Below are 20,590 nucleotides of genomic sequence, written 5' to 3'. Positions count from 1 at the left end.
GAGCTGTGGGAAAGGGTCAATATCCCACCAATGAGGCAAAGAAGATTTATTATATTCACTCTCCCTGATCTGGAAGCAGATGGCTTTCATAGTTCATCTTGTAGCTGAGGATTTTCAGAATGACCTGTCTCGTGAAAGAAATGAGGGGAAACAGCATTAGCAGGAGGTATGTTTACCAAGCAAATACAGAGCAAGTGCATCCACTATAGCAACTGGAGACAGGGGCTTAATCTTCTAGGATGTGTGTATACACATGAATGCATGTGTGCAAAGAATAGCAGCTATTCACTCCCTAGGGCAGTAGCAAAGTCGTCCCCCTGCCAAATTCAAAGTCTTCTGTAGACAGAAGAAGACAGCATTTAAGTCTTCAGAACAATGCAGTAATGTTCATCTTCCACTTCATGTCACAAAGCAAACAATTACAGTCTTCACTAGCTGGTGTTTCTAAATGGGTTTCAACTCTGAAAGGACATGGAGAACATTTTCCTTAAAGCTACCAGGAGTGTCTTGCTCCCGTGCTTTAGAATCAGCTCAGGTGGGTTCAGTCTCCAGCTTGCACAAGAGTTAATTTTCTCTCTTTCTGTACAAGTTCTACACTCAGCTACTGCCACAACACATGTGAATGATTCATGATGATCTGCCCCGTGTGTCCTCCTGCTATAGGCAACTGAGAGGGAAAAACACCCCCACAACACAAAACACCCCAACCACAACAACCACCCTCCCCCTCCACCCCTTTCTTTGCTTTAGGACATTATTTATTGTTGCTACTCAACTTTAGCGAAAGAAAAGGCAAAAGCCATACCACAATGGAATGTGTGATTCCACAGGGTTTCTAATCAAATCCAAACTAAACATGAATTATTGTTGGTTTAGTGTTAAAACTAGCAAGCTCATATAACAAAATCCAAGTAGCAAGTCACTGGAGGAAAAGTTATTAAAAAAGAAAAGCTGCTTATGTTAATTAAACAAAGAAAATCTGCCTGGCAGACACAAACAGCTTAGAAGCAAATGCATTTAAAATATGTATCTATTTCTTGGTGTTCCCCAGAGTTCTCAAACACAGCTAGTATGTGTACTCATCCATTCAGTCTTAACAATTAAAGAAATTGTTGGTCATGTTGACTAAATCCAGTGAAGATACAGTGGTCTTTAGAAACAAAAGCCCATGCACATCCACCAGGTTTTGTGAATGCAGCTCTGGAAGTAGAAAGAAGAGACCCTAATTCTGCTCCCTTTGAAAGGCAGGATACAGCACAAATTAAAAACTTATGAGGCCTCAGAGAATCCTTGTCTTCTGGAAAACCCAAAATAGGGAAAAAGGTTCTGCCAGAGTTTATCATGAGGCACCAAAAGCCAACAACAAGAAAACCCATCCTTTAGAACGCAGGCTCCATCAGTACTGCTGCTTACTCCTTACTGAACGTCAGGCAAGGAAGACATTATCAACAGCTCTTTTTTTCCCCCATCACTCACACAAACTCTTTTAACAAGTTGATCCATGTGTTGCAGGAACTGATTGAGAGAAATTAGGCTATGCTAATATTCAGGGTTTCATTAATTTAATTTCTTCTCAGACCTGAGTGGGTAACCAAGAGACTTAGAGTGAATCCCACATCCTTTCAAGAATTTATTCTACTTCCTCTTATTTTTTCCCCTAATTTAGATTAAACTTTTTTAGAAAAGCTTCAGAAATGACACGTTAACCCCTGTATTTGACATTAGCACACATTTAAAGCACAACTGCAGCATATTTTGTGGCAGTCATATTGAGAATAGTTACATAGCTATTTTTATATACGTGCCATTGTAGGTAGATTCCAAGATCCTTTAAAAATATCCCCCACAAAAAAATATAGACATGACCTAAGTAGAGATTGTAAGATTTTTGGTGTGTTGTTTGTTATTGAATAAATATTCAAGAATTTTCAACTCTTAACTCTAATACTATCAGAGAATGCTTTTATTTTTCTGAAATGATAGAATTAAGATGGCTGTTTCCAAGTCACAGGGTTTTTTTTTTTGTTTTTTTTTTTTTAATTTTAGGGCAGAGATTTCCAATGTAACCACACAGAACCAAAAACTTTATGAACAGTGGTATTCAGCAATCTCTTAACAACATCCTGCTGTGTCTACATGAATTTCCATTTAGGTGTTGCTGCTTGCTTGCACTACAAAGAATAGCACAAGTATGGTAATTAAATTGCCATAATCAACCTGAATGAAACTATAGCAAGCCCAGTGCAGGACAGCCACGGACACCTGATTCTTCTTCATGAAAGGAGTTGTGATAAATGTACTTTCAAATGTTTGTGCATCCTGCTATTCACTACTGACCAGTGCTAAAAGGTGGTGAGTTTGTTTTAAATACGTATTGATACCATTTTGATTGTCTTTTGAAGACATGAATTATTGTGCTGAATAATGCATTAATTACTACAAACCTCTTGAGCACATTGCTTGCTTCATACAATTGTCTAGTGAATCTGAAAACTGCTTCCCTTCTTTTGACAAGAGAAACCAGAGACATGTAAGGTATTAAGACTTTCTTTAGGAGTTTCTTTATTTGTAATCAGACCTGCATCACATCTGTAATAATTTCTATAGTCTGTATTTTCTCCAGAAAATATAATCTGTCAGTGAAGATACCAAAAATACCCGCTTTCACCATGTAGTAAGCATATAACAAGCCAAGGGTAAAGTTCTCTTTTGTGCAGTTCTCTCACACGCGGTACGGATCTCAACTACATATCCCGTATGCAAGTGGTGTGCAGAACACCCTTTGTCAATAGGAGACACTAAATGCATGCCTTAATTTAGGGATATATGCTATAGACAGGAGACGTGTTATTTGGCTTTCAGGGAAAACTACGCTTTTGATGCTACAGTATTTGTTTTTCCTCAATAGGAGACCAAAGAAGACTTCCTTAAGGCTCTGTTAGGCTTCCTACCATTTTTATCTTTCCAAGACATTAGACTTCAGACAGCACAGAAAAAGATGGGCATGGTTTAATGGTTGAGTAACAGTGTGTCTAAAAGGGCTAGGGCAGTAAAGGAATATTGGAGAAGAGCACAGTGGGAGGAGGAGTGGAACAGGCTCATGTGAAGCAGTGGCAAATGCCTGGATCCACTGGCTTTTGAAATTCCTATTTTTCTAACACAGTGATTTTTAAAAAAATGGACATGTAAACAAGTTTCCAAATTACAGGAAGATTATTAAAATAATTACCAGGAACATAGAAAAAAAAAGACATATCACAAATACGTCTTTTAAAGTAAAAAGTAAAAGTAAAAAAAGTAGAATAATCCCAAAGAAATGGGGATTTTGCTGTCCTATAGCTCTCCTTCCTACAGCACCATATGTAAGTCCATGGCAAACACCATTTTGCAACACAGAGTCTCTCCCACAGGCTTCCTCTGCCTCATCCACTAGACTTGCCTGTCCATCAGCCTCAGAATTGAACCTTTACTCATTATCAGTTTTCTTAGGCTCTCAGAAAGCAAAGATCCAAACAGTGCTTAGAAAAGAGCTACCTCTCAACCAAAGGTCAATTTATGAAAACACTAATGTTAAAAAAATGACTCTTACGACAAACACGCACATGTGTCAGGACTCAACTACTTCCAACTTTCAAAGTTTGCTGGGCTGGGAAAATTCACCCAGTGTCTATAGAAGTGAACAAACTGTGTACTTGCAGTCCAAGTCAGTTTTCATTATTAGAGGATTTAGAACAACTTTAATCGTGTCAAATTCTTCTTTGCATTTTTAAGTGAAAGAAAATTGAGCTAAATCGTTATCTGGTATGAGTCAGTGCTGTTAAATTAAAAAAAAAAAAAAAGAAAAGGAACCAAGCAGGGTTCACGGGCTTAATATTTACAGTATGTGGCTATTCATGACTAAGCCTCTGGCCATGAGAAAGAATGCTGAAATTGTTTAACACAAGCAGTAGGACACAGTAAGTAATAACCAATTACTTAAACCAAAAGGTTTTTTTGAGAATCATCTAACTGAGTCGAAAAGCAATTACAGAAGTTTGTCTCCTTTGCAGATCCTGTGCATCTGATTCTCTATATTTCTAGGTGTATTACTACAAGAATTCAGCTGAATCAGAGCTACAAGCCATTTCTAGAATTAAATATACTGTTATTAATTTCAGATGTATAACAGTGCAATCATTATTATTGTAAGGGAGCATAAAAGTGAAAGCTACATTTATTTAATTAGTATTTTCAGAAACATCATGGATTTCTTCAGCTATATAGAGCAGTTGAAGGATAAATTCTGTATTACCAGCTTAAAGCAGTGCTATTTAAGGTGAATCTATGTAACAACTGCAAATATCTAAAGTCACTTTATGCCCAGCAGGTGAGAAATATCTACCATGACAGCATTCAGACACAGTATATTTCCACCCTTCAAGATATTAATAATTTCAAACACTTTCTTTTTAAGACACTCCAGCCTTCACTTTCTGTAAATCGATCCCCAGCAAACTTGCAAAACTGAAGGAAAAGCTGGTGAACTCCATGTCAACACATCAGTTGCTCTTCTTTCAGTAACAAGAAAAGTAAAAGGAATAGTCGAGGCACAAGTGATTCTTATGCAGAAGTATAGAAGTATTTCAAACAAGTAGACTAAAACTTCAGTACTTCTTTTAACTTCCTTAAAAAAAGACATAGATCATAGGTCTATAATCCCAGTCATGGATCACAGTTACTGCAGTCTTACCGGATTACTTTTTTTTTTTCCCCAAGATGAAAAAAGAAATTGGTTCATGGAACTTAGCAAATCCACTTTATACTACCATTTCACATAGTCCGTGTTTAATCAAAGCAAAGTACAAATTCACGCTTCAAGGCAGCCTGAAAGTATTCTGCTACACTCAACAGGAAATTATTTCTTCAGTGAACCCAGTAACTCAAAGAAGAGTCTGTCCAGCTGAACTGACATAAACGTTGCACGCAGAACTTACACGAAAGTGCACTGACAACAAGCTTTTGAGAGTAAGTCCATACCATAACAGCTTGTGCTTGGAACTACTTTTATAGCTATGGTTATTGTTTCTGTTAAGAGGCACTGCATAAACATGGAGTTAGTAATCTAATGCACTTAATATTTCTCAGCTGAGGACTATCGCAGCTTTACCCTACTTCTAGGTGTGATTATACTTTGGTTTGCTTTTCAACAGTAACATTGCACTAGCAATACAGCTGATACTAAAGAGAAGGCTGAAAACGCTGCAGACTGGAGGACTGAAAAAACCAATCCGCTCCTTTACTTCTTTTCATGCTTCTTGGTTAATTTTCCTCTTTCTATCTGGAGGCTTGTACTGCTGTTTGTTCGCTTCTCCTTTTGCTGGCTCTCCTGGGAAACTTGCTGCACTGCTCGGAGGATAGCAGTCTGCACAATCTGCTTGCTGGCGTTCTGCAGCTTAACTTCGTCTTGCTCTGTCCCTGGCTTCTCACCTGTCGGAACAAAACAACAAAGAAAGGGAACTAAGCATTTGTGGCTACTCCTTGAACACCTGAAGGATGAAAAAGAGGAGGGGAAAAAAACCCCACTGAGGCATTTAGGAAAACGTAGACTCAGTTTCTAATTGAAATGCTTAGGCTAGGTGCTTGCTTATTTACATCACTACATTTGATTTTAAAGGTTTTTAAGATACTAATCTGAGTTTATTCTTAATTGACTGTTGTGCTCAAGTATTTCATTAAACAGGATTTGTATTTTACTGTCTGGTTTGAAGCCATGTATTAAGACTTACGTCCTGAGAGAAACAAACCAGAATGAATTAAAGGTGAACTGCTTTTATGAGAGGTCCACATCTAAAATTGTGAGAAAGTCCCAACGTTCTTTAAGAACATTCCTTTTTTGCAAGGAAATTTAAGATAGAGATTAAAAGTAGAATCACCTGTTTACCTTAGTGATATACTTGAGCGAAGGGACAAGGTCCTGCATCTGGGTGGAGGCAATTCCCAATATCAATGCAGACTGGGTGGTGAATGTACTGAAAACAGGTTTGTGGAGAGGGATTTGGGGATACTGGTGGATGAAAAATTGGACATAAGCTGGCAATGTGGGCTTACAGCCCAGAAAGCCAACCATATCCTGGGCTGCATCAAAAGAAGCATGAGCAGCCTGTCAAGGGAAGTGATTCTGCCCCTCTACTCCACTCTGGTGAGACTCCACCTGGAGTGCTGCATCCAGCTCTGGGGCCCCCAGCACAGTAAAGACAGAGACCGAGACCTCTCGGAGCATGTCCAGAAGAGGGCCACTAAGATGATCAGAGGGCTGGAGCACCTCTGCTATGAGGACAGGCTGAGAGAGTTGGGGTTGTTCAGCCTGGAGAAAAGGCTCTGGGGGGGCCTTATTGCGGCCTTTCAGTACTTAAAGAGGCTTATAAGAAAGATGGGGACAAACTTTTTAGCAGGGCCTATTGCGATAGGACAAAAGGTAATGGTTTTAAACTGAAAGAGGGCAGACTGAGACTAGGTATAAGGAATAATTTCTTTTACCATGAAGGTGGTGAAACACCAGAACAGGTTGCCCAGTGAGGTGACAGATGAGCCACCCTTGGAGACATTCAAGGTCAGGTTGGATGGGGCTTTGAGCAACCTCATCTAGCAAAAGATGTCCCTGTCCATGGCAGGGGGGTTGGACTAGATGATCTGCAAAGGTCCTTTCCAACCCAAACCATTCTATGGTTCTGTGATCCTACAATCTGTGAGTCCAAACCAACCACCAGCAAAATAGTCTTACTGTGTGAGAAAGAAATTATTCATTATGTCTAATGTTTCTTTGAAAGGACTTCAAAATATACTTATTTCTATCATGTCCATAATATACATGTTCTGGCTAAAAGTAAAATACAAAGATGGTTTAACTCTACTGAAATTGAAAAATCAAAAAAACCCCAAACCTGCAATTCTACTGAGATGACACTTTGTCTACAACTAAGAGGTTAAAATCACAAAAACTTAGAAAACGTATTTTATGCTAGAAAAGCTGACTGAATGGAATCACCTGAATTCTTGGCACAGTCAGCTTCCCTGATTCAGTTTGTTCCACTCCTCAGCACTTGAAACAGTATTTTTTGGATAAAATTCAATGTTACTTAACAGTAAAGTACAGATATTTCTCTGTTAATAAAATATGAACTCACTTTGTATCACACAATGAATTAGTCTTCTTGCTGGGCTGAAGATCAGCCAACTCAGGTAGTGTTCCGAAGATAATATGTTAACAAAAGTGTGGATGAACATGGAATTGTAAATACAAGTTAGTATGCTGGAATAGGCTATGAGGCTATATGAAATGTGAAAAATTTGACAACCCCTACAGCCATAACACCCCCCTCGAATTTATTGTTAAAAACATACTGTCGTTAAGCACATTGCTGTTGAAAATTACTCAGTTTTCTTTCCTTAGGGGCACTTCATTATTTATTTGGTTCTTGACACTTAATCTACAAAATCTGAACTTGAAATGTTTTTACGTTAGGAGGGTCATCCAGAGCAACACCCAGTTGAAAAAAAGGACAGTTTTCCAGTTAATTTCTACTGGAGTTTTCCGTTGTTTATCATGGAACAAAGCCTGCCTGAAAGCACCACTCAGCTAAGACCTAGATTACCTCTGAACAGCTCTAACTCGTTAGGTGATTCTTTTATTTGCTGGGAAAACAAACCAAAAACAGAGAGCCCCAAACCTCTGGAGTACTTCTGCCCTGCCTGTGATGACTTAGGTATAGATATGAACCGAAAGGAAATAAGGCAGTTCAAACTAACTCGTAACAATTTTACATCTATATAACACGGTTAGGGTAGCAGTAACCCAGGTAACAACAGCTAATCGGCTTTGGACACGGAGAGAGTCAAGACCTTGGCCTGGGGTGATGTCACCAACGAGACCATTGGCAATTTATGCTGACCATCTACATTAGAAAGCAATAGTGAAAATACTAGCCTTTTTTGAGGGAGATATCTGACACTGCATAGACATCTTACCCTGCATTGGGACCATTACTTGTAGGAGCTGGATCCAGCCAGACAGGATCCAGACACATCAAGTAGTCAGACACAAATGTCCAGTTCACCTGGGTGTGTGCTGGCCCATCTGGACAAGATCCTGGGCTAGGTGACCCTGCTTGAGCAGTGATTTGTACAAGATGATCTCCAGAGGTCCCTTCCAACCCCAAGCCTTCTGTGATCCTATGATTCTAGTTGGTGAGGATGCCATAAACCCAGCTTTTCCAGTTCCTGAAGGAGTAAACAGCAGTCTCTGGAAGAGTATCCTGACTACCTCCTCTTCTTTCAATTATTGATTTCAAGGAAATCCGTTAGCACAAATCTGTTTTCTGAGAAGCTCATTTATTTATTGATATGCTGGACCTACTCTGAGCAAGAAGAGAGGGATTGACAAGGAAAGCAGAAATGACTCATGCAAGGATCCCAAAGGTGCTAGGCTGGAACGTATCTATCAAACTGCTCCACCCTGCTGAAACACAGACTGCTGTGGACATAAACAAAGGCAGAAATTTGAGTGCCTATAGAATTAATCAGGCATTTTAAGAACTGCATATTTTCAATTAGGTAAAACAGAGACATCGCCCCTGTTGTCTAAGTGTTTAGCTAATCAAAATAAGAGTTACTAGGGTGATAAGATACAATTAATCTTTATCTATGATATTTTTTTTAAGATTTGAAGAATAACTAGCTTAATTAAAATTCCATGACAAAAGGTCACTGGAAGGAATTGCTGGGAAAAACTTGCAGGATAGCAGAAACAGCATTCTGCCTACTAGTTCTTCTTGTCTAACGACTACTTTTTTTTTTCTCTTGATGTCAGAAAATCTTTTCTACTTATTCTCTAACTTTAATGCTCACCTGATTTATACAGGAACCCAGCACCTTAATTCTGTAAATAGGGAACTGAAAAATCCAGGTTAAGTGATGTTAAACGCAAGGTAGCAATTTTATCGTTAAGACGTGACAAAGTCAACTCTTTAGCATGTTTTTATTACCTTATCTTTCACTTGGTAAGTTTTGTGCCAACTAACATAGCAGATTAAAAGCAATTTGCAAACACCAGCCTGGTTCTTCAATCTAAAGTATAGTTTGAGAGATTAAAAAAGCTCAAAATCTTGGACTGACTGCAGGAATCAGTCACATATTCCACTTTCATCTAAAGCTAGTGCCATATATCAGTACCTCAAAATTCTCTTGGCTTGCTTGAAGATGTTCCCTGTGAAGGAAAATATGCTCGCAGTTTGGAAAAAGGCTAAAAGCATTTGAAGTTAATTCATTACAATTACTAGAACTAATACTAGTTTAAGTCCAAGAGCACCTTGTGTGGGAGACATTCTCTGTGATGTTTCTGGACTATGGAATATGCCTAGAAAAGTATGCATGGAAAATAATAGCTACAGAGAAAGAGCATTTAGCACAGATCAAATCTTGAAGAACTTCACTCTGGTTGCATATGGACCTTTTCTCATTTACACACTTCACTTCCAGCCTGCAATCAGTCTCCTGCACTTCCTGTTGATATTCCCTGTGCCTTTTCCCTTTCAGCTTGCTACAAGTTAAATTTAATATTCTTATAAATAACACTTATTCTTATAAATAAACACTGCTACTAAGTAACACTCAACCACAGTTCATTTGTTTGAATCAGCAGTTAAGTTCTCCACCATATCTTTTCATAGGATTGCTGGGAATACTATTATGAAGCTAAACTACCAAAGGCATGACCTTGCTCTTGCAAAGATGCAAGACCGTTCCAGATCCACTAATGCTGGCAGTGAACTGTGGGGGAACGAGACACCTTTCAGTATATGCAGAATCAGTGATTTAGAAGGTAACAGAAGCAACATTTCTCAGGTGGAAAGAGAGCAGGGGCTAAATGGTGAATGAGTTGTGATAGGAAGGAAATTTGGACTCTTGAAGAACATGGACTAGAAATAATTTATCCCATACTTTTTGAGAAGACATTAGTTATGCATGAGTGCGCATGACCATGAACGTACATCCACTCTCAGGGAACTTCTACTGTCCTTCAATTATCCCTTTTGCTTCTTCACCTGTATGAGGTTATTGCTTTTCCCAGGAGAAAAGGAATGCCTTTAATTTTAATTCACCTTTCCTCAAAGCACGTGACATTTATGCAGCTCATCATGTCTTCCTGCAGGTTGGGTCTCATTCTGTCTTGAGGCACAATACAAACATTGCATTTTAAAAGAACAGCTTTGCTTATATGACAGGTTCCATGAATCCCAAGGGCCATGCAACAGAGGACAAAAGTTTATGTTGTTCTTCACAGGAATAACAAATGCAGTTTAATTCCAGCAAATGAATACCATTAAAGCTGTTCTTCTGGAAAAAAGAAATTTTTGTTTGTGTAAAAAACTTTGAGCTTAACCATATTCAAAGCTAACAATAAAAATCACATTCCTCTAAGCAAACTTCTGAGCAATTTAGAACTCACAATTAACCAAAATATTCCCCTCTTAGCTACAATTTTAAATTATGCAAAATTTCTGAAGCTGAAAGAGCCATGAAGCAAATATTCTTTCTTCATTTTTACATGGGATTATGCAGGTATATCCTTTAACCAGAAAATTTACTGGTTTTTTATCAATATATTGCTTTGGATTCCAATAGTTAACCACTATACTATTTTCTGAAGCATTGCAACATTAGAATTTTTTTTCCATTATTAATAAAAATTAATAATAAACCTATGAAAATACTGCTTTCTGGTAAATCTATTTAAATTCTATTGAAAATTACTACTGTGATTTTTATAATCCAACTGTCAGTACTAATGACATTTTAAATGGAATTGAAGCATAAGTAAGCAAGACTGTGTTGATGAGACTTCATCACAAGGTCCAGTATGGATGCATGGGAGCTGTATTTATGGAAAAAAGTTGCAGATTATTACCTAAATTGTGTTTACAAACTGTAGATATTTTGAAAAATTAAAGAACCTGGCAAGTTTGTAATGACATAACGTATGTGTATATGTTGTAGTAACTAACAATAATATTCTTTGCATCAATATTGTAATTCTTCTACTACAAGAAATGAAGTTCAGTTCTTTAACCTCCCATTGGCACTAGGCAGTGACCTATCTCTCCATCTTGCCGGCCACAGCATGGAAGTTTCAGGTGAGCTGCTTCTGGCGAATATTTTGTAACCTGTGAATTGAAATGTTTAAAAAAAATCTTCTTTGATTTGCCTTATAGGTTGGTGCTAGGATTTCACCACTAGAAGCCTGATTTGAAGAACACATAAAAAATGAGGCTGCACAGCATCCATAATCAGGAAGTGTTAATGAGTCATGTTAATTACATACAGAATGAATGAACACGGCAGTCAGCCAGGGTTGAAGGCTTTCCAACACATGTGCACAAACCCAACTTTATGCATAAGTATCATCAAACTATTTACAAGATTAGAAACCCGATTTGTCTCAATGTCAGTAACGATGCCAGTTCAGAGACCTCATGAAGAGGTCCTGCAATGAAGTTGTAAATCTAATCTTAAAACAATTAAATAAGAAATGTATTCTTAACTGTATTAGAATTAATTCTATCCAGTACTGCTTCTCATGCTCTAAAATGGAGCTATCCTGACTGATAGCTGTCATGTATCCGAGGGCAATCCTCAGTTGCCTTAATTCCTTGAGGAAGAAGGGAGGACATTGAACTGTATCAGAAATACTAAAAGTACTTTCATATAAGATTGTTGTGTTTTTCCAATTCCCTAACCTGTGGTGTGCTGGGAATTTTAACACTCACTTCCACTAGAAAAGTCACGGCTCAGTTCAGTTATATTTTCTGGCCAAACCTCACTCCTTAACTCCTGCTGTACAACCAGCAAGGAAGAGGAACTGTATTAGGAAGGGGGCCAGCGCAGACTACTTTGCTCTTCAAAACAAATTGTAAGAATGACGCAGGAACACCCCTGCTCCAAACACAAATCCAGGAGGAATGGAAGGGCAAAACAGAAGAGCAGAAATGCAGATAAACTGTCTCAAAGGACATAATAATATCTCCATAGTAATACTTAATTGTATCTTTTTGATCCAGACATTAGCTATATCTGAACTGAGTTTTCGTAATTTTTTTTTTTCTACTGAGTTCTGCTCATTCTTAAGAAAAAAGCATATCAGGAAGTCTCTTTGGTTTGTTTGCTGTATAAAAGCCATCTTTTTGAAGACTCCAGTGAGTTATTTCATACTATTTGAAATACACAAGCCAAAATGAAGCTTCCAAAGTTTTTTAGATTAAGAGGTTGTTGGGATCTACAGATACATTGTCTATTCTTAAGCATTTTCTCAACACATTTTAGTAAGATTTCTTGCCTATTTTAATAAGACTAACTAAAAACAGATTATACACTTCAATCTATATGTTTTCTAGATATTTTCACATATAGCAATAAATTCGCTCCCTAAGGACTACGTCTTTTCAGCTTTGAAGACTGGATGAAGTTCAAAGTAGTAGTCACTGCAAATTCTGCCACACCCAAACCCATAAGTGTGATACTCAGATTTTGGTCCTAGAAGGAAAATATCTGGATCTAATACTGCAAACTAACCTTAACTTAGGAAGATTTTTAACTCCTAGGCTCAGGTTCAGTGTATTAAAAATCAGATACATCCTAAAGAGCATCTGGGACTAGGTGCTCCAAAGTTAATGCAAAACTTAAATTCTCTTCATCTGTAAAATGTTCCTATTTCTTTTAGGGAACGTGCTTCAAATACTGAAACAAGAAATCTCTCTGCATCACCTGCTGTGCTTCTCCCATGGAGGGAGAGGTCCAATGGCACAGATAGAGGTAACCCATATGTCATCTAACTCCCCCTGCCTTCTATTTCTACTGTTTAGGTGCTCAGAGATTCCTAGCCAAAAAGGAAACATTAAGCACAAAAAGCAAGATAACATTTAGGCTTCTGAATCTGTACCAAGAAGCTTATTGGTGAACTTGCACAAATTCCCATTGAAGTACCTAACTTTGCCAGGTGTTAGAAGATTTTTGCTATCTACCACTGCATAGCATAAGTGAAAGGAAAATGTTTTCAATGAAGGCATATTCCACTACTTAAGTTTTATTTTGGTAGCTGTTGTGTTTATATTTCTGCAACTCTTGTGGGTTTTGGTCTTGAAGGACTCTGCACGGGTTAATTAAAAATCTGAACCTGACTGTTTGGCTTTTTTTAAGTGAAGAAAATAGGGAAGAGGTTATGCAACCTGTCAAAAGCCAGCAAGTCAGTGAAAACATCCTGCTACATTTTAGATGTGTTTCATTTATATCCGATTATTCAGAGTCCAATTTCAGATGTTGTCTAGTTAAACCTCAGCTGAAGCAGAGCCCTTCCTTATCTCTAGAAAAAAACCCCAAAACCCTAAATTTGCACATGAAAAAAACAGTCTAGAAAAACTTTCCTGCTTATTTTAAAATGTGAGCAGAGTTTGAAAGCTGTACATAAGGCTACTACTAATCGAGGCTGAGATTTTTTTGTATATATATATGTATGTATGTATATACACAAACTCACAACAGAAAGTAAATCAAAGATTATATAAATTTAAAGTGTACCCTGAAAGAATAAAAACCATGGTTTTTTCATAGCTGTAATCTTGATGGCATCCCTGTTTGCAACAGGATGCCATGACATGCTGTTTTCCCCTCTTGGAGCTAATTCTTTAACTTCACAGAGAAATATTTTCAGCTCTATTAAGAAAACTTACTTTAAGACAAAATGTAATGAAAATCTACAAGTATCTAACAGAAGCAGTAACGGATATGCACACCGTCCATACTGACAAATGGTGAGCAGATTCACTGATCAAAGTAAGAAAATACAGTGTCATTATATCAAATATGCATACCACAAAGCGAAGCAAATGTAAGTAACCCACAGGAGATTATATTTGCCTTACCATTAGAGAAATATTTGAGCAGAATATGGCTCTTCAGGCTGAAAATTTCAGACTCTCTTGACGAAGAAAAACAGCATCTTCTGATAACATGACTACAGTCATTCGCAGGGTCAGAAGACAGCAGCACAGGGCTCACCTGCCTTGACTTCCCCGGCAAAGCATTCTAAGAGAACCTGAAGCATTTTATGGCTATTCAGGTCAGCTTTTCATTTCTGCTAACATCAATAAAGATTCTGCTCCAATTGCAATCCCTTAAATAAAATAAATCTTGTGTAGGCGCTTGCAAATCTTTATGGAAAGAACACACTACAAACGGGTAACCAGTACTCAGATAACTTAAGAAAGCTTATAAAGAAATTATTAGTACATTGCTTGCAAAGAATTTTTGCTTAACTTAGTATTTGTAAACTTAATACAACAGATTATGTCCTCAATAAAATCCTTAATAGACAAGATTGTAGGTACAGGAATAAATCTACCCCTCGCTGCATTTTACAGTAAGTGCATTTAATTTCCATTATCATGATAAAGCTTACAAAGTTGGAATTATATTATTTATGTCTATAACAAGTACAACAGAGCAATTCATCTAGAAGAATAATGATTTGGAGGGACAAATTTTAGAGGTCAGTGTAACTCATTCCTTTTGTACATTCATCATTTGACTTTCCTGCTCAATACATGAGGTCCATACACCGTCCCAGTAAGGATGTTAACAATGACTGTATCACTTATTACCACCATCCCCCGACTATGAACAGCTCCTTCACTACAGGCCACTATACAGCCACCGAGAAGACAGAATTCTTTTCACTGCTAACCTGAATGGGATTCAACAGTGATATGGAAGTGAAAAGCGCCAGCCTTGTTTCTTTAAGCCTTCAGTTCTGTTAAAAATAATTTGAAAAAGTAAATTCCGTGTCAGTTTTTAACACTGTGTTGATTCATAGTTTAAAGAAATATTGTACCTATGACTGTTGACTACTTTTTAAGCTTGCTAATTTCATCACATTTCTGAATATCCGTGAACTAACTTTCTTTCACCTCGTTAATGAGATCTGCTAGTGGAGTTTCACAGCAGGGGAAAGATCAATGCATCGTTAGGGAGAGGTCAGCACAAGAAACAGTTTTTCCTCAGTAAAAAAGAACAAGAAATTTCCTCCTATATGATTTCTTCCTACCAGATGACAAACACTTTGATGTATTTTTGAGATCTCTCAGCTGCAACTACACTCAGTTAGATACTTTTGGGGGGCAACTGGCCTGCATACTCATACTCATCACAAATTCTGGACAAGAAAACCATTACATCAGATTTCATGTGTTCTGCCAAACAGTCTTGCCTGTAGCCTCTGAATTATGTCCATGACATGGTCTTTGTCAACACTAAGCTCATGAGAAAGAATTCTACATGTATATACTATTACATCTTATATAGGGGAAGGGGGAGGCTGGGGAAGGGGGTTGGTTGGTACTGCAGAACTTAGAGCATTAGCAGAATGTAGCACAGCAGTTAACACAGACAAGGATTGTGCCCTGCCTTACTACAATTGTTACCATGGGTGAAAAGCACTTCAGAACGGAGAATCACAGAGTACAACATTCAGTGCAAACACTGGCGATATCTCACAACAGGTTATATTCAAAAAAGTAAAGTTATTGGTAGCAATTTTGCCATTCATTAAAGTCCCTCCATAGTGTCTTGATCTGTGCATTGCAGACAAGGTTCTCCACAGTACCTGTAACTCTATAATCAAAAAAGAAAAAGGCTATCAAGAAATTTCATGTCTTCACACCCAGCAGCACAACAGGTTTGTTGCTTTCCCAGCTTTTCCGCTAGATAAGATTGGGACTATTCAGACAAGTAAGCACATCTGTTTCAGCGTGCAGCTGCTATGTCATCAATTGCAGCTTAATGAGATTCCTAAAATGTTTGGTACAGGATGTGCTTCTGATCTTCAGTGTCATTATGCAAGTCTGCTATACTGTTCCTAGCTTAAAAATGTTAAGAACAGCTGTGCTGCTGAAAAGCTAGTTGAAAAGCTATTGGCGTTGCTATTGTAAGAAAAAGGTGCTGAGCAGTGAATATTCTGACCTCTCTAATGTTTATCTTTAAACTTAAAGTGTGCTCACACATCTTTTTTTTAAATAAAAATATTGATGCAAAAAGTGAGTTCTACCTCCTCCTCCTCCTTTTGGGATTGCAGGCTCATAAGTAAGTCCTGTGTGTTCCTAGTTACAGAGAAAATGTCAGGTAAGAATGAATTCTTCAAATTACACTGAAAAATAACAAGATTCACCTGAAAGATGAAATCACACAATTCAAAGTAGATACAAGCTTAAAGGGTGGGAGCATTCGGACACTGGAAAAAGCTGACAATGTAAATGTTACAATCTTTCTTGATGTATTCAAGATCAAAACTGATTCCTTTCTAAAAGACATTATTTAGCCAAAAATACAAATTCCTATTCAAGCCAACATAGCTCTGTACAGTACCGACTGGGTGAAAGAGTGATGGCCTGCAATTAGGCTCTGTAATTTGGTAATTTGTTACAGTCTCACATTATAAAGTAAAATTCTCAAAATATACTAAAATAGTCACTGAAATTGTAATGTAGCAAGAGTTGCTTAGAAAAGCCATTAGGTAGCTCAAACATCCTTACATGTTTATAACTTTATTCCCAAGCTAGTTTTAAAAATGCAGGCCATTTTTGTGCTATATTAATACACACACATAAGGGCAAAGGTCTAAGACATAAGCATTTGAGTGACTTGTGCAAAATAGCATCAGAAAAAAGATCCTTGGAGCATGAAAAACATGTTTGTATCAGGCTAAATTGGCAGTAAACAGTATTATTTTAAATTTTATTTTAGCTTTTCACTTTAAAAAGTTTTAGGGCTGAAAATAAGCATAGGATATGCCCATAGTCATTTCTGGGGAAAGTAACTGAAAGCAATTTGCAAAGAGGTTGTATGATATAGATTAGCAATATTTAAAATTATTGTTAAATCTTATGGGTTCATTTAAAAACAAAAATAAGATTATTAATGATCAGTTAGCTTGATATTGGAAGTGATCATTCCTTTGTAACTAATGACATGGTAACAGGAGGCTTACTGCTTTCTATATTTTTTGCTGATGCTTTAGAACAAATAATGTTTTAATAATGATTCTTTCCTTACCTTAAAATGACAGATATTTAATCTGTGGAATTATTTATATTTATCAATCTTTTATAAGCTAGTTCAGCATTGGTATTTTTTTTAAGTTCTGTAATACACTTTCTTCTGAAGTCTTTTAAGAATATCTGCTAATTCAAAAATGATGACTTCTCTTTGCTTTTTGACCTAACCCAAAACTTTGAAGTTTCATGCTTCTCTACCACAGTCCCATGCATACATCCATCATTACATCTGACAATCAGTGACACTTTTTTGTCTATTTGTCAGGCTACCTAAAGCGGTTCAGTCCAAGAAAAGTAAAGAAGCTAAACTTTGCAATGTGTACTTCGTTCGCATTTCCATTACATGGATCATCCCTTGTTGTAAAGGCAGCACATCATCTGGGAATCCTCCAGGTGTAATGAACTCACAGACATCTCATAAAGTGCATTTCCTATACACCAACCTATCATCAGTCAAACAGCACAACAAAGTGCAACAAAGCCCCATTCAGATTAAACTAAGGAAAAATGTACTTTTCTCAGTTACTTTTTCTGGAACAGATTAAAGTTAATTAACACCGGGTATGAAGAAAGGTCACATATGAATAGTAGCTTTTTGCATACCTGTAAATAGCAACATACTGTCTACAATGAGCCAGAAAGTCCAATTTTGAACATGAAACAGTGGCCTTCTTGTAAAAATTTTGACCTATCTATCTCAGTAATATTCAGGCCTGTTTTGGAGGGAGGGGGGTGGTGGGTGGTTTTTTCTTGGTTTGTTTGTTTTGTGGGGTTTTGGTGGGAGGTGTTGGGTTGTTGGGTTTGTTTTTGGTTTTTTTTACATATTAGCTGGTTGTAAGATTTAGGCAAAAGAGCTGAAGCTTAACAGGAAAGTATCTATTCAGTCAATAGTCAGTTGGCTTCACCTTTTAAAAAGTATATTTAAACTGGGTAAGCTTCTTCTACTTGACAGTTTATAAACATAGCACGCCAATTCAGTACTCTGCAACAATGTAGCCGCTAGCTGAAGGAAGTGAGCATCATCTTATTCATATGCAAAATCTTATCTTTGTCTTCAGGTAACAAGTTCTGTTATTTTTTCTGGAAAAGAGTTTCCTTTTGGTTGTTGTTGTTTTCTTCTCTTTTTTTCCACACCCCTTCTGGAAGGATGTTACCATTCCAAGCCTAACCATTTATAGTTAGACATATCTTTTTCTTCCTCCTGCCTCCCCCCGCAACAAATAAAGAAACAGAAAATAAGGTCATTTATCACAGTGAGATAAAATCAGAAAGTTGACTCAAGAAATGAAACTCAATTTCTTAGTAAACTTAGAGAATTCCTATATCATATAGCCTTAAGTACTATGAAGATGCTAAAGATGTACAAAATCCTGATTATTTTTTTTAAATATCTGGAGAAGAGATAACGCCAGGGCAGGGCTGATTTACAGTGAAGAAAAGTGATAAAAAAGTGCAGTCTACTCAGACTTGCTCTGTCTGAATACAAGAGACTGTCAAGCCCCTCTGACTGCTTTATCATCTCTTCTGCAAATTCCTACTTAGTTACCCTACATATATTATGACAACATTTGCAAGGAAACCACAGGCTTTTCTTTGTGTAAAAGCAGACTGAAGAAGAATGACTATACAAGACAGATTTTTTTTTTCTTTATGGATTAGAGTTGTGAAATGAACAATTCATGTAGTTATTAATGAGATTTGGGGTTTGTTCATTGTCAGCCTTTGGGGAAAATAAGCATGTTTCCATTATTTTAATCTCTTTCTGCAGTATTCCATCCCGTGGTGCATTTCAAAAATGAGTTCAGTTAATGGTGACAGACTGCCAGATAAAAGGAGTTCAGAAAAGAGACACTAATACTGAAAGGTGTAATACGAAAAACAGTGGCTGGTTCTACTAAGATAAATAACTTCGTTCCAATTTCAGAACAGGCTGTATGAGAAAATATCAAATTAGACAACTGTGCCATTAAAGAGACAAAATGAACTTCTGGTTGTTGAAAAAGAACATTAATTTCTCAAAAAAAATAGACTTTGTTGAGTTAGCAAAGTCAACACCAAGATCATTTTTTTAAATGAAGGTATAAAGCTTTTGGATTCTTATCCCTTCAAAACTGGATATAGAATTTCAAAGCAAGACAAAATTTTTATTAGCTTTGCAAAACAAAGGTATTAATAGTTACTCATTGTCAAGTTGCAGACTTTACTTTCTCTTTTCTATTGAGCTACTATTTTTACTGGCAATTATACATCTTTGAAGAAGTTAATTGCAAGTCATTTCACTACAGAAGGCATTATGCATGGCTTACATTCATATCCTGGAGCTCCCAGGCCTCTCATCCCTTTCTGAACAACAAACTGTTTATTTCCCAGTGTACCAAGTCCAATTCAGATCCTCTGTATCTTCCCTTCTTCTATGGTGTAGCACATATACACTACACAGCAGATATTCTGCAACCTTATAAAGCAAGGTCTCACATTAGACATGAGCTCCTGCTGAAGTCTTCAATTTTGTTTCAGTAAAAAACAGCCTGAACAAACTTTCTGTTCTCTTCCATTTAAATACTTGGGGAGGAGGGGATGGAATTTGTAAAATATCTCCGTGAGTTTCAGAGATTGTCTCACTGGCAGCCGCCAGTGTGGGTGCCAGGGGAGACACATTCTCCAGTAACTACAAGGCCACGTCCCATTCCTGACCCTTTTGTGCAGTCTGACAAACACAGTCCCCTGCACTCTTCTATAGGAGGCTCCTGTCCCTGATGGGAATGACCGGGGTGACCCTCATGACCTCTGGCTCCACAGCTAAACACCTCCTAAGCTAAGCCACCTGCTTTGAAACCTCATGTCTCTGCTCGGCGGCAGCTCTGGTTCAGCTGTTACCCCCTCCCCCGCAGCCCCCGGAGCAGCTCTCCGGCACGGCCGGGGCCTTCCCGCTGAGCTCCCCCGGCTGGGCACGGGAAGCGGCTGCCCTTACCTGGAGCGAACACCATGGTGCCGCCCGAGCGCGGCGCAGATCAGCACCTCGGACAGCTCCGCGGTTCCCGCTCGGCTCCACACCTCGGACAGCAACCCAGTCCCCGCAAGGCTCAGCACCTCGGACAGCTTCCCGGTCACCGCACGGCTCAGCACCTCGGACAGCGCCCGGCCCCGCACGGCGGCGGAGGCGGCTGCGGGCCGCGGTCCCTCCCTCCACAATGCGGCGGGGCGGGGAGGGGGCCGGGGCGCCTCCACCGCCCGCACGGACACATATGCACACCCCCCCACAGACACACACACACGCTTCTCAGGGAATCATCACTGCCACAACTCGTTGCCCTCCCCGCAGCGGGAGCAAGGGGGAAGGGCAAAGAGGAGAAAGGTAATAGCGATCTGCCCAGCAGGGAGACCGGCTAATTGCTCCCAATTACCTCTCGGCGACAGCCCCGCTGCCTGACATTTCGGGGTGCGCTGCTTTCACC

At 38.4% G+C, this 20,590-nt stretch overlaps 1 protein-coding gene across 2 annotated transcripts; it reads right to left on the bottom strand.

The window, feature by feature from the left end:
* Positions 1 to 2,531: 2,531 nt before the first annotated feature.
* AKAIN1 (A-kinase anchor inhibitor 1) lies at positions 2,532 to 20,338 on the bottom strand. Of its 2 annotated transcripts, none has more exons than XM_063326616.1 (2): positions 20,107 to 20,338; positions 2,532 to 5,466 (listed from the first exon to the last, which is right to left on the bottom strand). In XM_063326616.1, the coding sequence occupies exons 1-2, from the start codon at positions 20,120 to 20,122 to the stop codon at positions 5,276 to 5,278; spliced, it is 207 nt and encodes a 68-aa protein (XP_063182686.1). In that variant the 5' UTR covers positions 20,123 to 20,338; the 3' UTR covers positions 2,532 to 5,275. The 2 variants fall into 2 exon arrangements, with proteins under 2 accessions (XP_063182686.1, XP_063182685.1); XM_063326615.1 differs by lacking the exon at positions 20,107 to 20,338 and adding an exon at positions 7,164 to 7,263.
* Positions 20,339 to 20,590: the final 252 nt, after the last annotated feature.

Source organism: Chroicocephalus ridibundus, chromosome 2 (assembly GCF_963924245.1).
Source record: "Chroicocephalus ridibundus chromosome 2, bChrRid1.1, whole genome shotgun sequence".
Lineage (NCBI taxonomy): Eukaryota > Metazoa > Chordata > Aves > Charadriiformes > Laridae > Chroicocephalus > Chroicocephalus ridibundus.
The sequence above is the reverse complement of the archived record's forward strand: the minus strand, read 5'-3'. Positions and strand labels throughout refer to the sequence as shown.

What these genes read in the sequence shown, in the direction of transcription:
- AKAIN1 (XM_063326615.1), bottom strand. Translation starts at nt 7,263, where the DNA reads ATGTTCATCCACACTTTTGTTAACATATTATCTTCGGAACACTACCTG. An exon ending in AATTCATTGTGTGATACAAA is followed by an intron (nt 5,467 to 7,163) that starts GTGAGTTCATAT and finishes TTGTTCCGACAG; the next exon opens with GTGAGAAGCCAGGGACAGAG.